The 14,356-nt window shown below is 47.2% G+C and overlaps 1 protein-coding gene across 12 annotated transcripts in view; it reads left to right on the top strand.

Moving 5' to 3' along the window:
• Window positions 1-14,356, top strand: part of RAPGEF1 (Rap guanine nucleotide exchange factor 1) — an 83,164-nt gene that overhangs the window by 58,346 nt on the left and 10,462 nt on the right. For 5 of the 12 annotated variants that reach the window (XM_072936820.1, XM_072936819.1, XM_072936824.1 and 2 more), the window contains 4 exons: window positions 8,899-9,180; window positions 10,481-10,573; window positions 12,164-12,252; window positions 13,491-13,602. In XM_072936820.1, the coding sequence (XP_072792921.1) occupies window positions 8,899-9,180; window positions 10,481-10,573; window positions 12,164-12,252; window positions 13,491-13,602 (576 nt within the window). The remainder of the gene's footprint in view (window positions 1-8,898; window positions 9,181-10,480; window positions 10,574-12,163; window positions 12,253-13,490; window positions 13,603-14,356) is intronic. The other 7 variants (XM_072936823.1, XM_072936822.1, XM_072936821.1 and 4 more) reach the window with 3 other exon arrangements.

The raw sequence follows: 14,356 nt of genomic DNA, 5'->3' as shown, positions 1-14,356 counted from the left end.
GAGACGGTGTGTAAATCTCACCAAGTGTAAATCTCACCAAGTGAAGCCAGGGCAGGTGTAGCTTTCTTCATATGACATGTCCATGTTGACATTTGTGGCAGGAGACTGAGGAAGGAGAGCTGGTCTGTGTGCCCAGGCACACTCCTGTGACCTCTGTGTGCCCCAGGCTGCACGTTGGAGCTGCAAAGTCTTTTTTGTCCTATTGCATAATGCCAGTGATGTGGATGAGTCAATTAAAGGCTGCTGTGTGAGCCTGGCCTTGGGAGAAATAACAAGATGCTGTCCCCAAAATCCATAGATTTAGTCAAACATGTGGAACAGGGGCTGCAGCTCTTTAATTTTTATTTCTAGAAAACAGCCTCTACTATATCTTCCACCTCATTTTTGCCTGTCTGCTTCCCTTCACATCTCCATGGTCCCAAACAAGCTCAGTTTGCCTGTATGATTTGCTGATGGATGAGCAGGGTTTTCTCTCCTACAGCACTTGTGAGCAGCCTGAGGAGAAAATGGCAGGAGGAGCTGGAAATAATTTAAATCAAAATAGTATTAGAGCACTGCTTAAATCTCTGATCAGCTGCTTAAATTAAATGGTAGTAATAACAAAGTGTTATTATAATGAAATTAAACTCAGCCATGGGATTCCACCAGCTCATCAGTGTGGGGCTCGTTTTCATGTAAAACTATGTGGTTATGCTCTGATTGCCATGTGATGACAAGTGAGAATACACTGGTTTTTGACAGTGACCTGGATGTTTAGTAAATTAGTCTTCTTCTGGAGAAGAAATTATCAGACAAGACTTAAGAAGATTCCAAAGTGTTCCATTAGTTTAATATTAAATGTTTGAAAACAGTATCCTCCCACTGTGCCACTGCTATCTTCCCATTTCAGCACTTACTCATTCTTTAAAAATTAGTGATAATCACTGGTCCAAAGAAGAAAGTATTCAAGTGCTTTACAAGTAGAGCTACTTCACAAGCCATGAATGAAAGCTTTTCGCTTCCACTTGTGTGAGAGAGAGCAGTTTTGCTGCACAGATGAAAAGGCTGAGGGGTGGCAAGGTTAGTGTTTGCATAAATTTGTGGTAAACAGTTCTAAAATTTGAAGTAAAAGTCCTGAATTGTACAGTTCTCTTACTTGGTAGTGGTCCTTGCTAGCAAAACATGGAACTGTAGGACTAGATAAAAGTACCTGACTATTTTTGATTTAATTGAGAGGCTATAAATATGTTCTATAATGTTCTAAAAATACGTGGGCACTTTGATTTAAAAAGGCGTCCTTGTTGGATTAAATGGTTACTACCTATTAAATTGCTCTGACCCATTCTCATCTCACTTTGGACTACATTACTGTGAATATATTATTTTAAGAAATATTAAAACTTCATTAAAAAATCCTTACTCATTTTTGCAAGGATTTGGTGAGGGGTAAAATAAATGGCTGGAGCATGAGGAACAATGAGAACAATGAGACAGTGCACTGTCAAATGCACAAAGGAAATAAGCTGAATTAAAAATGGTGATTTTTCCATTAGTGCCTTTAAATTAGGATAATTTCATAGTTTCATTACTCTATCTGGTCTATTTTTTCACAGCCAAAAATGAGATTTTCACTATGAAAGTGTCTCTTTGAGATAGAAAATACCAATATCCTTACATGCATCATAGCTGACCCATGTAATACCATAACCACAGTTTATTCCATTTGCCCTATCCCTAATAAGACAGAGTTGTGACACAGCTGTGGGGGTTTGGATCCCTCCCAGGGTGACACCCTCCATCAGCACTGGAAGGAGCAGAGCCCCTCCTGCAATCTGCCCCAGGAGGTTTCGCTCAAGGGATGCCACGAGCTGCACCAGGAGCATTCAGCCTGCTGCTCTGCTCCTTATGTGCTCTTGTCTTCATTTCTCCTCTCTCCCTAGAGAAAGGGTGAACAACAAACCTGGCAAAAATCAGCATTAGCTGCCACCAGCCCCAATGAGGGAGAGCACACCTTCCAGGCACTGCCAGCTGAGCACTTGGCCTCTTGTGTACCCAGCTAGCAGCAGTGGGTATCAGATCTCCTAAAATTACATGTCTCCTACATAAACTGTTCTCATTCTGCACAGGAAGCAAAAACCTCCTTGGATCAATAGCAGGAATTCCAAGCTGCTCAACTTGATGTCTGGCCACTGACCCAGTGTCAGCAAGGCTCTGCAAGTGTAGCCTGTTTTCACAAAGTGCCCTGTGATTTTTTTTCCTTCCCTGGAGACTGGCCTGGGGAGGCCACAGGAGTCACTGCCAGGGAGGACCTGTCCCTGTCCCCATCTGTTCCCATGCCAGCAGCAGGGAGGCCAAGCCAGCACCACGTTCTGCTTGTTATCCCCTTAGCTCTGTGCTCCAGGTGAAGGATTAGTGCCTTACTCCTGATTTACATGGCTTAACAAACTGTTTTCGAACAGCAGAAAAGAGGTGAAGTTGTTCAGAGCATCTTTTAATTTTAATGGGTGAATTTTTCTAGAGCCCTGACTGCTTTCTCTCCAGTCAGCACTGCAGGGGCTGTTGCAGCCCAGCTGCCACCGCTGCTCTGTCAGCCCACTAATTGTGCTTTTCCCTCCTTTGCAGGAAATTGTGTCAGAGGTAATAGCTTTTACTGGATAGAGGCAGATCTTGAGCAACTGGATCAGACCTCATAGGTTTGGCAAGTTGGGCTGTTTTTTATCCAAGTCTGACTCGTGTCTGGCCTCCGTGCCAGCAGGGCTTGTGTTGGTAGTGTGGGCTGGTGTTTTAAGGAACTGCATCATGTTCCCCATCCCATGGACAGCTGAGCCATTAAATCCCACACTGGGGGGACAACTGGATTGTACTGTCGAGAATCATTCAAGGGATTCCCACCTCTTTTGAAAGTTCCAAGCAGTGAGGAAGAGGTTTGCAACAAGAAGGCATCATCCTTCTGGGGTTGGCAGTAGTTTCTCTCCAGCTGATCACCTCCCTCCCTTCTTGTGAGCACAGAGCTGTTGTCCCATGGTTTAATCAATCCTTGTGCTGTTTGCCTGGAAATGGGTGGGCAGCAGGAATAATCAGATCTTGAAATCTCGTTACTTCCTGGCAGCTGGAGAGCTCTGCAGTGGGAGAGGAAATACCCAGCAGCGAGCTCCACTGCTGCCCATCCACAGCTTTTGCACCAAGGGCTGCACAAAGTCTTGTGGAAGCCTTTCCTCACTGAAACAAGGAACAGTTGAATCTCCAAGGCATGTACATGCCACTAGTGGAAATTTGGCTGCATCCTTCACTGTGGAGGAATAAGTTGCCTTTCTCAAAATGTTGGGTTTTTTCCTATATTTTCTTTTTAATTAATAAACATTTCTGGTAATTTACCAGAAGCCAATTGGCTGTCAGGTTCCAGCAGAAGGTGCAAGTGATTTCCTTATGAAAGCTCCAGTTCAGCGCTTCTGTTCTCACTTGTTCTCACCATTCTTGAGCAAATTGAGCAAGTGCACAGAAAATTCACAGCAACTGTTCTTCTTTCTTGTGTGCGTGCTAACGTATGTTCAGGAGAAGGGGGGTCAGATAAGTGATTAAAGGCGTGCACGGTGCAGCCATGTGCTTCCCACGTTTTCCCTGCCTTGTTCCCGTTCCAGGAGCTCACTTCCAGCCTGCAGCACACACCAGGCTCTGGCCTCAGCAGAGACTGAGCTGTTTCCATTCATATGGTGAGAGCCACAGCTGGGAAGTCATAACGTGTTTGCTCGTTTCTGTCTTAAAGTTTTGCCTCCTTAATTTGGAGCAGAGGGAAGGGGGACTGAAAAGGTTTGCATCCCTTTAACCAGCTGCTCAGACTTAGGTATTGTTTTGCCTTTCCTGTTTAGCATTCTTTCTGTGTTTGTGTTCATTTCCACTGCCCGTGGCAGGCCTGGACACTGACATTAATAGTGCTGGTGTCTGCTGGCATCACTGGATCTTCTGGGGTGGTGGAAACCACTTCCTCTGGGGGTTCATACATTTTCCTCGCAGTTGGAACACTGCAGGTCGCTGTAGGTCTTTCTGACCAGTCCCATGTTGACTTCATAGGCCACACACCCCATGTTTTTCATGTGACTGATCTTTTAGAAGTCTTGTCTTGGTCTCCAGACTCTGTCTTTTCCAGATCTGCCATCTTGATCTGGGTTTGTCCACAAGCTAAAGAGTTGATGCTGTAGGTGCAACAGAATTGAATTCTGATATTTTCCAAAGAGGGATGCGTGACAGCGTGGCTAATAAATCTTACAAAGGTTTTCTTCCCCTGCTGCCCCCTTATTTGTTCTGTTGCAAAGACATGCAGGAATCTCTCCTCCACGAGGAAAAGTTTGGATTTTGTGTTTTCTTGTGCAGAAGCCAGGAGACACAAGAAGCCCCATCCATCCCTATACTGTGGTTGCCATCAATTAAAACCAGGGAGGTCAGCTCTGCAGCCAGGTCAGAGGCCTTGCTGAGAAACATTCCAGCCTGAGGAGTTGCTGCCTTTCCTGTGGCAGTGCTTGAAGCCATTCTGTTGGCAGCTTGTGTTTCCAGCCATTCATTGCAGGAGCATTTCCTTCCTCATTAGCAAAAGTACCTGGAAGCCCAGCATTGTGTTATGAGATAGGAAGTCTTTTCAAATAGTTGTCTGTGCAATTATATTCTTAGGGTCTAATGACTTTGCAACACCCAGTATTTTGTGAACATAGTTCTGTACTGTTACAATTTGGGCATCCAGTTCTGGCACATTGCCCACATAGTTCCCTTAATAACATTAGCAGAGGAGATCTGAAAGATTGATCCTTTCCTCTGATAGCTTCGTACTTTGGGAATCTGATGCTCTACCTGATCTGGGAGTGTCTGGCAGGATGGCAGATTAATTTGGCAGAAGTCCATAGGGTAACTGAGAAGGCTGTGCTTAAAAGGTAAAGACTGTGTCTGCTGATGCTGCAGATGCTCTCTCAGCCATATAATTGAATTCAACTTTGGATTTGGGCTGGAGACTGCTGTAACTTGCAACCACTGACTCTCTGCATATATACTCCTGTCTCCCTGTTAGCTGTGGTCAGCCATGCCTAGTGAGTGGGAAGAAGCATCTCTCCTGAAACAAGTTTTAATAGAAAAAAGTGCTTATGTCCTGCCATCTAATCCAAATAAACAGCCAGAATGTCACTGACCTTTGGGACATTCTGGAACAAGGCTTCTAATGATGGAAAGCTGTTCTGAAATACTCACAGATGCCAAAAATCAAAGGCAGCAAATTGAAAAGGTTGAAAGATGCTGTCTCTGGGAGGCCTCTGTGTGTCACGGTGTGTGGTAAATGTTCAGGGCCAGGCACGTTTGCTTCCTGCTGTTCCCAGGAGATGAGATTGCTCCCAGCTCAAAGCTGGCTTTGTGCAAGCACTTCCCAAGTGGCAGAGAGGTCTTTTTAAAAACCCCTGCCCTGGTGAGAGGAGAGGGAGCTCTCTCTTCTCCCTGTCTCGGCCGTTTGCTGTCACAGATCCTGGTCACTCATGCTGGGAGTCCCTCTTCTGGTCCTGGGGTGGGAGCTGGCAGTGTGGCCAGAGTTTGGGTACAGGAGAGCATCCTTTCCCATAGATTCCTGTTGCACCCTGTTTTGTAGCTTTCCCAGAAGTTATTTGGAAGTACTTCACTTAAAGCAAAGCCATGGAGTAGGAGGTTGTGTCCGTGAAGCCATAGCCGAGGCCTGACTGACCCTGCAGGAAACCTCTGAGGAGCTGATTAAAACAAGCACTGATTTGTTTCCAAGATAAACTGTTGCCTCTTGTGGGGAGCACTAAAGGATGGCTCGTTTCCTTGTGACAATTGTGTTGAATGGACTGTCCTCTCCCCAAAGAGTATTCATTTTAGAGGATGACAAGGCTTCCAGGGGATGGACAACACCCAGATCCCATGGAAGCCATTGCTGCAATTCCTGGGGCAGCTGCTGGCTGGGCTGGGCCAGGCTGGGGAGCAGCAGGAATGGGTGCCATATGGACATCATCTCCACTGCAGGGTGGGTTTTTTTCCCTTTGAAAAGTATGTTTCACTCTTGGCTCTTATCCCAGCACGGCTGCATAACTGGAATTCCAGAGCTGCTTGCAGGCTCCAGAGGAAGGAGGGGGCTCCCTGGCTCCCTTTCTAAAAGATGCAACTTTACAACAAGATTGGAAGTTGAGAGCAGGCTGACTAATTAATGCCAGCACACCAAAGGCTTCTCTGCTCTGTTCCCTTTGTTAGCGGCATGCTGAGAGCCTGTCTGCATCCTTAAATGATTGTTCACGGATCACATAATGAAGATTAATGCATTTTCATGGGTACCTGGCCCTTACACTGGCATTTTCAACATATCTCGTGCCAAGAAGTTGTTCTGAAGGTGTATTATGAGACCAGGGAGAGAGAAACATACAGTGATTATCAATACTGACTTATCTGCATTCAAACTTCTAACATTTCTTCAATGTAATGTTATATTTAGGTCTAAATTGCCTTCAAATTAGGATTAATGTGTGTGAAGCTCCTCGAGGCAGGAGCTGTGCAAATGTTCCTGCCCCAGGAGCAGTAACTCATCTCCCTGAGCTGCTGGTGCAGGCTGCCCTGAGCTAACCCTGCCAGCGCCTCACGCAGGGCTCTGCTTGTCCCAGAGTGACTTGGCTGAGGACAGTCATTTCCTTTCACTCCTGCCCTGCGTGAGCTCCACTGCTGCTTTGCAACAGCCTGGCTTTTCCTCTGGGTTCAGCAGGTCAGGGACAAAACCCCCTGGACCTCCTGGGTGGAAGATGTCCATCAACTACAAAGTGAAGGACAGCGTGTGCCGCCTGTGTCATGGGGGTGCAGGAAGTCCAGCAATGGGGGAGCTGGCACAGGGCTTCTGCTGCAGCTAATTATTTCCTCTACAGGAGCAAAGGATCTTCTTATCAGCACAGCAGCTTTTTTGAGTGCCTTCTAGAGCTGTTGAGCAGTGGTTTGGGGTCTAGGCTGGGACTTGGGGTGATCATTGGAGTATTAGTGCCAGTGAGATCATGAAATACCAGGCAGGCATAATGAATCTGCTGAGCCAAGATGATGTCATGAACCCGGCGTCTTACGAGGGATTTAGTGGTTTGTGCCATGCAAGTGAAAATGAATAAATGTAGAGCATTTATCCAGGCAGAAAGTAAATACAGAGATTAGACTTGTCATTGTTACTGAGGCAGCTCCAAAAGCTGACAGTGTCCCTGGAGCCGGCGCTGCTCATCCGGAAAGAAACGGGCAGGAAGAGAGAGGAGCCTGTCCTGGAGCCAGTCTCCTTCTAGCCACAGGCACATGGAGGGGATTTGCATTTTAATTATTTTTCAGTAGTCTTTTAAGCTCTCTTTCCAAAGCATCCCCCTCCTCTCCTCTGTATTATGGCCTGCAATTTGTTTTGGGCCCTGAGAATACACCCGGAGCACTGCTGGACTCCATGCAAGGCACAAGGCACAGCCACTCAAGGATTAAGGTGGTGGAAGGTAAAGTCTCCTCATTGACCTTTACATTTCCTTCCCTTTGTAGTGGAAAAGTTTTTTTTTTTGACCAGGCTTCTGGCCTGAGGCTGTTCTCAGTTTAAATTTTTAAGCCTACATCTTTCCTAGGTAGAAACAAAAATACCACTGCTGAGCTGGGTGCTGCTGCTGGGGCTCAGGTGATGGACTAAGCTTTGCTTTTTCTTAACTGCTCAACTCTCCTGAGAAAATGTAGCCTGAATTCTCCAATTCCTGCCTTTGATTCCCTTTCTTTCTACATCACAGTGGTGTCACTTTTCAGCCTGGTTTGAGCAAGTTGTGTCAGTGCTTCTTGAGAGCTCTGTACTGCACCGTCTTTCTGTAGCAGATCCCTCAACAGAGCAGCACCACAACTGCATTCCAGCCTGGGGTTTTTTGGATGATGTGATTCTTCTTTCTGTCCACTTGACTATGACCAGCTTTGCAAGTTTTAAAATAAACTCCTCTCTAGCAGATTTAGCATTATTGTCTTTTTTTTTTTTTTTTAATGGTAGTCAGCTTTGTTTTGGACTTACCCTGATGGCAAATCTTACCAGCACCAGATGTTAAAAGACAGAGGGTTGCTCTTGTTTTTCTTGGCACAATATATTCCCACTGCACCCTGTTTAATATTATCTGAACAGTAATCTGATGATTAGGAGAGATAGTGAAAGAAAGCTTTACGCAGATGATCTCTTTTCATCTCTTCAGCTGACTCTTCAAGGCATTAAAGGATTGGTTTGATAAGGAATTCATCACTCCGGAGGGCAATTACCATTTTTGCTCCCTGTTTTTCACGAATGGGAAGGAGTAGCAGCATAATCTTCTTTATCCTTCAGTGTAACTTTGAAGGCAGTATCCAGCCACTCCTCCCTGGGAGCTGTGTGTTCTGGAACAGACTCGACACAGTAGCTGTTAAATTACAGGGCTGGAGCAAAAAGCATCTTAAATTTGGATCCTGTGGAAAATCCCAGAAAAGCAATAAGCACTTGAAGTAGTTTTCTCTATGTAGACACTTCCAGCATGCTCAGAGTTGTGCTTTCTGTGTGCCTTCACATCCTTTCCTTCACTCAGGTGATTTTCAGGGTCACTGCATTAGCAGTTCTGAGCTGCCCAGGTTTTCCCCTGCCCAGCAAAGGCTGGATACCTGCAGGTCACACCTTGCTGCTCACTTTCCCTTGGTGAGATGAGCAGCCAGGCTGCTGTTGGTGCAAGAACACGGCTCTCCAGGAAAAACCTGGCTTGTATCTCAGGTAGCAGTTCCTGCTTTTACATGTGGATGGTAAAATAGTGCTGCCTGTGTTAGAAATGCCTTGTGCTGTCACTGCTATGCTGCTGCCAATCTAATTACTTTTTCTTTTGTCTGTGTCTCTTTCCTTTCCCCATCTTCCTTGTTTTTGTGTTGTGTCTCTGCGTCCTGCAGTACAAATCTGTGTTTAGGTCCTACTCCCAGGACTTTGTGCCTCACAACCAAGTCTCCATACCTCCTTTCCTCTCTTCTACCTCCACCTCCTGCTCCACCCCGCCCTTCCCGCCCGTCCATCTGTCCCAGAGCCCCGACCTAGCGGTGCCCGCTGCAGCCAGCCAGTCACCCAGCACTGTGGATGTGCCAAACTCCTCTTCTCAGGAGAGCAGCTTTAACGGGAATGCTCCTGTCTGCCTTCCTTCTGAAACCTCTTTCACTGATTCTCTCCAGACGCCTTCGGTGAGACTATCCTAAGGGATGATAACGCACCTTAACGCAAGGCTGCCTTTATTTGGTGGGGTTTTTCTTTTAAACAAAATGTCTCTTGTATTAATACATGCTAAATTGTGGTCTGCTCTGGTTTCCAAATGTGTGTGAATCGCAGGGAAGAAATTTCATATAAAAATGGATAGGAAAAAAAAATAGACAACCTCAGCAGGTTTTAGAAAATGTTACATATATGTAGGAAGCACAAAATGTCAAATGCTGGTGAAGGGGGAAAGTTGGCTGTAGCTTCCTGCAAGTGTAAGATAAAGCTGAAGGAGGTAAAGGAGTGTTTTGTGAGGTTGGTAGTTATGAAATGCAGGCTCCTAGCAGCATGAACTGCATCCTGCAGTTGCCACCTGCTCCCTCCTGAGTCACCAGGAGCAGTGGGTACAGTCCAGCTCTGTCTCTCCTGTGCATAAAACCTCTTGTTCTCTCCAGGTTCCTGCTCTTCCCAGTTCCCACCAGCCCCAGCTGTGTGTTTGGTGGCAGGTTGTCACATGTTGGTGAAGTGAGGCTAACACTGTTCCCACTCTGCTAGTTTGAGGTCCCAGATCACTTTGCACATCACTGAGCAGGTCTGTCCATTACAGATCCTTTTTTGAACACCTCATTTTCAAGACAGTTCCTCTTTCGTCTGCTTCGGAGCCGAGAGTTGATGGGATTAGAGCTGTCAGCACAGGGCACGCCAGTGCTGCCTCTCTGCCAAGTTTGGAAGAGGGTCACTGATTACAGAGTAAATGTGCAGCTTTTCACACTTTGGATGTGACCTTGCTTTGCATCTTCCTTGCACCAGGTCCTTGTTATATCCCAGAAGGCCTCGGGTTTGGTTTATTGTGGCATGATGGGTCTAGTCCATGTAGCCTACTACTGTTGTAGCCTACTTTGGGGGGTACCTTTGATGCCCGTGGGGCTGAGGGCTGGTCTGTGCTCAGCAGGACTGCCCTGGGTAGGACAGGAGCTCTGTGTCCAGCTCTGAATATTCCACTTCCAGCACCTTGAAATCCTCCTGCTGCACCTTGGCGGTCCCACCTGGAGTCCACAGCTCTTGCAAAGCAGTGCCTGCTGCTGCCCAGGGCCTTCAGGATAGTCCTCCAGAGCCAGAAATAGTGACCCCCAGGATGGTGCAGCCTCAGTGGCTGCTGTTGGCCGCAGAGAACAGCTCCGAGGGAGGTGCCAGCAGCTGCCGAGGGCAGTTCTGCTCCCCGGCTCTCTCTGCTGTGAAGCGCTGGTGAGGGGCACCATCACGTATTTCCTTTCATCCTGTCTCCCTCAGAGTGAAAACGCCAGTGAGGATGCTGGTGAGGGTGAATATGTCAATCTGTATTCCTCTGGCCAGAGCAACGGGGAACTCCCAGGCTCTGAAGGAGTAAGTAACAGCCCGGAGAGCCCCGGGAGGGGCTGCCTGGTGCATGCCGAGCTCACGCCGGGGCTCACGCGCTTGGCACCGGCCTCTTCTGCACACCCTGGAGCTCCCTGTCCGTCCTGCTGCCCCGGCTCCCAGCCATCCCTCTGCTTTCCCACTCCTGGCTGCAGGTTTGGGGGCCCTCTCGGTGCAGGTGCAGAGCAGGAGATGTTTTTGGGGTCAGGGATGGCTTCTCCTGCCGCGCTGTTTCCTCTGCGCTTCACTGGCTGCTCGGAGCTGCTTGCGTGAAGTTCCCTTCTAGAGAGCTGCACCCTGAGCCATCCTGGGCCACATCTTTTCTTGTAACTGCTTTGCCTTCCCTTTTTAATACAGAAAGCCTAAATGCTAGCACTAAATACTTATTTTTTTCCTTCACTGTTTGGTTGCAAAGTAAATGATTGATTCAGCATTGTACTCACGCACTGTTTCTTCCTTTACTCAAGCCTTGTATCTTAGATGTTTCCTAGAGGAGCCAGGGCGTTTTCCATTCCAGGGAGGTCTCATCTTCCTGTTGGGTCATAGGAAACTGGCAGGAGTCCGTGGTGATCCTTTTGCCTGCCCTCCTCTTGGAAGGCACATCTCCTGCAGGATGTCCCCAAGACCTTTATCCATGGTGGTGTTGAATACACCAAGAGATAGTGCTCCCATCACTTCCCCTCAGGAGACACATCTGGGCAGGCCCATCCTTTTGGGCAGCTGTGAGTGGGTTGTCAACTTTGAAGCAAAGGGATTTGCAGATAAGAGCCTGGAAAAATCCTGCAGACACCAAGAAACCCCGGCTCAGCAGGGTGTTTCCATGCTGAGTGGATAGCACGGAGGTGGTTTCAGTCCTGTCTGCTCACTAGCTTCACTCTGCATGATGTTAAATAATTCTGAACTCCGACACTGTTGGATTAATATTCCCATTTGCTGTTCATGGCTATTTGTCTCCTTAATAAATGGCTAATTTAAAATGCTGTATCTTTGCTCTGAGCTCTCTACCTGCTGTTCCATGCCGCGGGTTCAGCTGGTTCTGCTTTTTTGCATTAGCCTCATTTCCACAGCCCTGAGTCGTGGAGTGGAAACGTTGCATCATTGCAAAACCTCTTCTGATGGGAGAGAAGGGAGGTAGGAGGCAGTGAGCATCCACCCCTGAGGCAGGGGGGCTGTGGTCAGGAGGGGAACTGAAACTGGAGAGCTTAGAGCTGATTGTGTCTCTTTGGATTAAAGCAGGAGGCAAAGTGTATTTCAGCAGGAAGGGCTGGAGGAAAAATAAAAGGTCATGAGAGGGTTAAAATCCAAGACAACAGCTGACTTGTGTTGTAACTTTCAGCATCATTTCACAATGTTAAAAGCAAACAGTACTAATTACACTAGTCTCCAGAGATGGTCCCAAATTTCCTGTCTGATTAACTTCTGTGTTTTCCTGGCATTTGGCATTAACTTGCATCAATCTTTAACTGCTCTGTAGGAATTTACAGTAAAGGGCCATTTAGAGGCAGGCAGACTGTAAATGCAAGGCTGGCTGGGCTCAAGGACCCCGTGTAATGATGAAGAACTCCTTTCTCTTGGCAGGAATCTCCGCCTGTCAAAGACGGCCACTCCAAAGACTCGGCTTTGAACAGCAGTGCCATGGGGAAGGAGGGCAAAGATGGTGCTGAAAGGTGAGCCTTGACCCCCTGGTGTCCTCCTTCCAGGTTCAAAGGGTGCAGAGCCCCAACATCCCCTCTACCAGACCATCCTTGGGGTGCCTGGTGTGCCCTAAACCTCCTCCATGTTGTGTAAATTTCTAAGCTCACTTTTTTTGCACAGCCAGTGCCTGGTGGGATCCTTCTGAACGAGGAGAACCCTGACAAGATGTCCTTGCTGAGCTCAGGGAGCCCACTGGGTTAATGCAGCCTATGTTAGCATCCTCAGTCCCTGACACTGGCTGCTCCCTCCTGCTTCAGGGAAATGTGTGAAAAGAGTCTGTATTGCTGTTTGGAATTGTCTTCCAGAGGGAAATTCTTCCTAACCCTGCTAGTTAGGGGCTGGCTGAGGCCCCGGAGCAGGAGGCTTTATATCCCTTCTAATGCTCTTAGCTGTCATTTGCCTATGTAAATGAAGAGGTGCAAGCTGTAACAGATGGGCTTCAGGAGGAGTGGAGTGAGTGCTTCCCTGCTGCTCGAGATTGCTCTGCAATTGCATTTCTGAAGCAAAAACAGAGAACAGCCTTGATTTGTGTGTGACAATCAACTTCCCTCCCCCCCGTTTTCCTGCAGTTGGTTTGAGGGTTTTAATCCCTGCAGTGAAGGAGACAACACAAGAGTGCTCTGCAAAGCTCACTATCTACCCAAAATACTGACTGTGCACCGGATTTTGGCCTGGGGAAAGCTATGAAGAACATAATGACTTCATTTTTGGTTTTTGGGGTTTTTTTTAGAAATACAGGCACAGAGAGGGCATGTCCTGGCACAAGAGTACCAGCCTTTGGGGGTAGGAATTCTAGAGGGGGATGTACACCGAAAAAATGGTCATGATTTTCTGCTCTATTTTTCCTGCAGCACAAGAGCCTGTCATCTCCCCTTGTCTCAGCACAACGGGTCATGAACTGACTAAGATGTGTATGAGTAGAGTGTGCTCAGTTCTCTATACACTTGAGGAAGGGCTTAGATTTGTGTGCACTAAAAATTTGGTGGATTAAGGAGACATGGAAGTGTGTACTTATAGTAAAATCCTGTCTGCCAGAAATGCAGACAGACAAGTGTTGATGTCCTAAAGGTTTATCTTTCTCTTTTTCAAGAGATGCACAAAGCAACAGAGTTGGAGAGAGACATTTGGGCTTGTTTGCAAAAGATTTACCTCCAGAGTCTCTGTGTACTTACTGTCATTTGATGAAGGTTATTTCCCTTTTTTTTCACAGGCAGCCACAGTCACCAGATGCTTTGGAGTCATCACAGCTGGAGGAAGAGGTAGATGAGCTGTCCCTTATTGACCACAGTGAAATCATGTCTAGATTAACACTGAAGCAAGAGGTAGGTGCATTCAGAGTTTGTTTTCATACTCTTTGGTTTACTCTGAGTTGAAATCTGATTCTCTGTGTGCACAAACAAGGCATCACCTTTTATTAGACAGGAAAAACTAGGTTGCAGCAGAAGTGGGGTGTGTGTGAAGGCTGCTGTTAAAGTATGAGATGCTGGTACAGGCAGGGAGCACCAGCAACGAATGGGTTTAACAAATGGTGAGATGTCTCCCTAAAAACCAGCACATCCTGTGCCCTTTTCCCAGTCTGCCCCTTCCCACCTCTTCAGCCTCTGACAGTCTGAAAGGAATCACCTGAGAGCCTGAGCACAATCCATGCAGGTGTGGGTGATGGCCTTTCCCTCTGCCTGCAGGCTCAGCAGGTGAATGAGCAGGACATGATGTTTCTGATGTGGAGAAGCAGCCAGAGGAATTGTTTCTGTGTTTGGGAAATGGCTTTGTGTCTAGCCTTGCGTGCACTCTCAGCCAGCTCTGCTCACGGTGCTCTTGAGCCACGCTGTCTGTGACATGCAGCTGGAGGGAACATGCAGGCTTTTGAAGCTTTCAGACTGTCAGGGGCTTGGCTGGAAAACAGAGAGGATGGATCATTTACTGGCACTTTAGGGGTGTTCTTTGGTCAGCTGAGATGTGCAGGAGAGTGAGAAGCTTTTACGTGTTCTCTAAGTAGTATTTCATGAGTCTTGCCAGAGGGTCACCTGAAAAATTCACATCTTAAGACAGAGCTGCTCCATGGCTGTAATGCATGAT

This window comes from Taeniopygia guttata, chromosome 17 (genome assembly GCF_048771995.1).
Source record: "Taeniopygia guttata chromosome 17, bTaeGut7.mat, whole genome shotgun sequence".
NCBI lineage: Eukaryota > Metazoa > Chordata > Aves > Passeriformes > Estrildidae > Taeniopygia > Taeniopygia guttata.
This window is presented reverse-complemented; position numbering and strand designations above follow the sequence as displayed.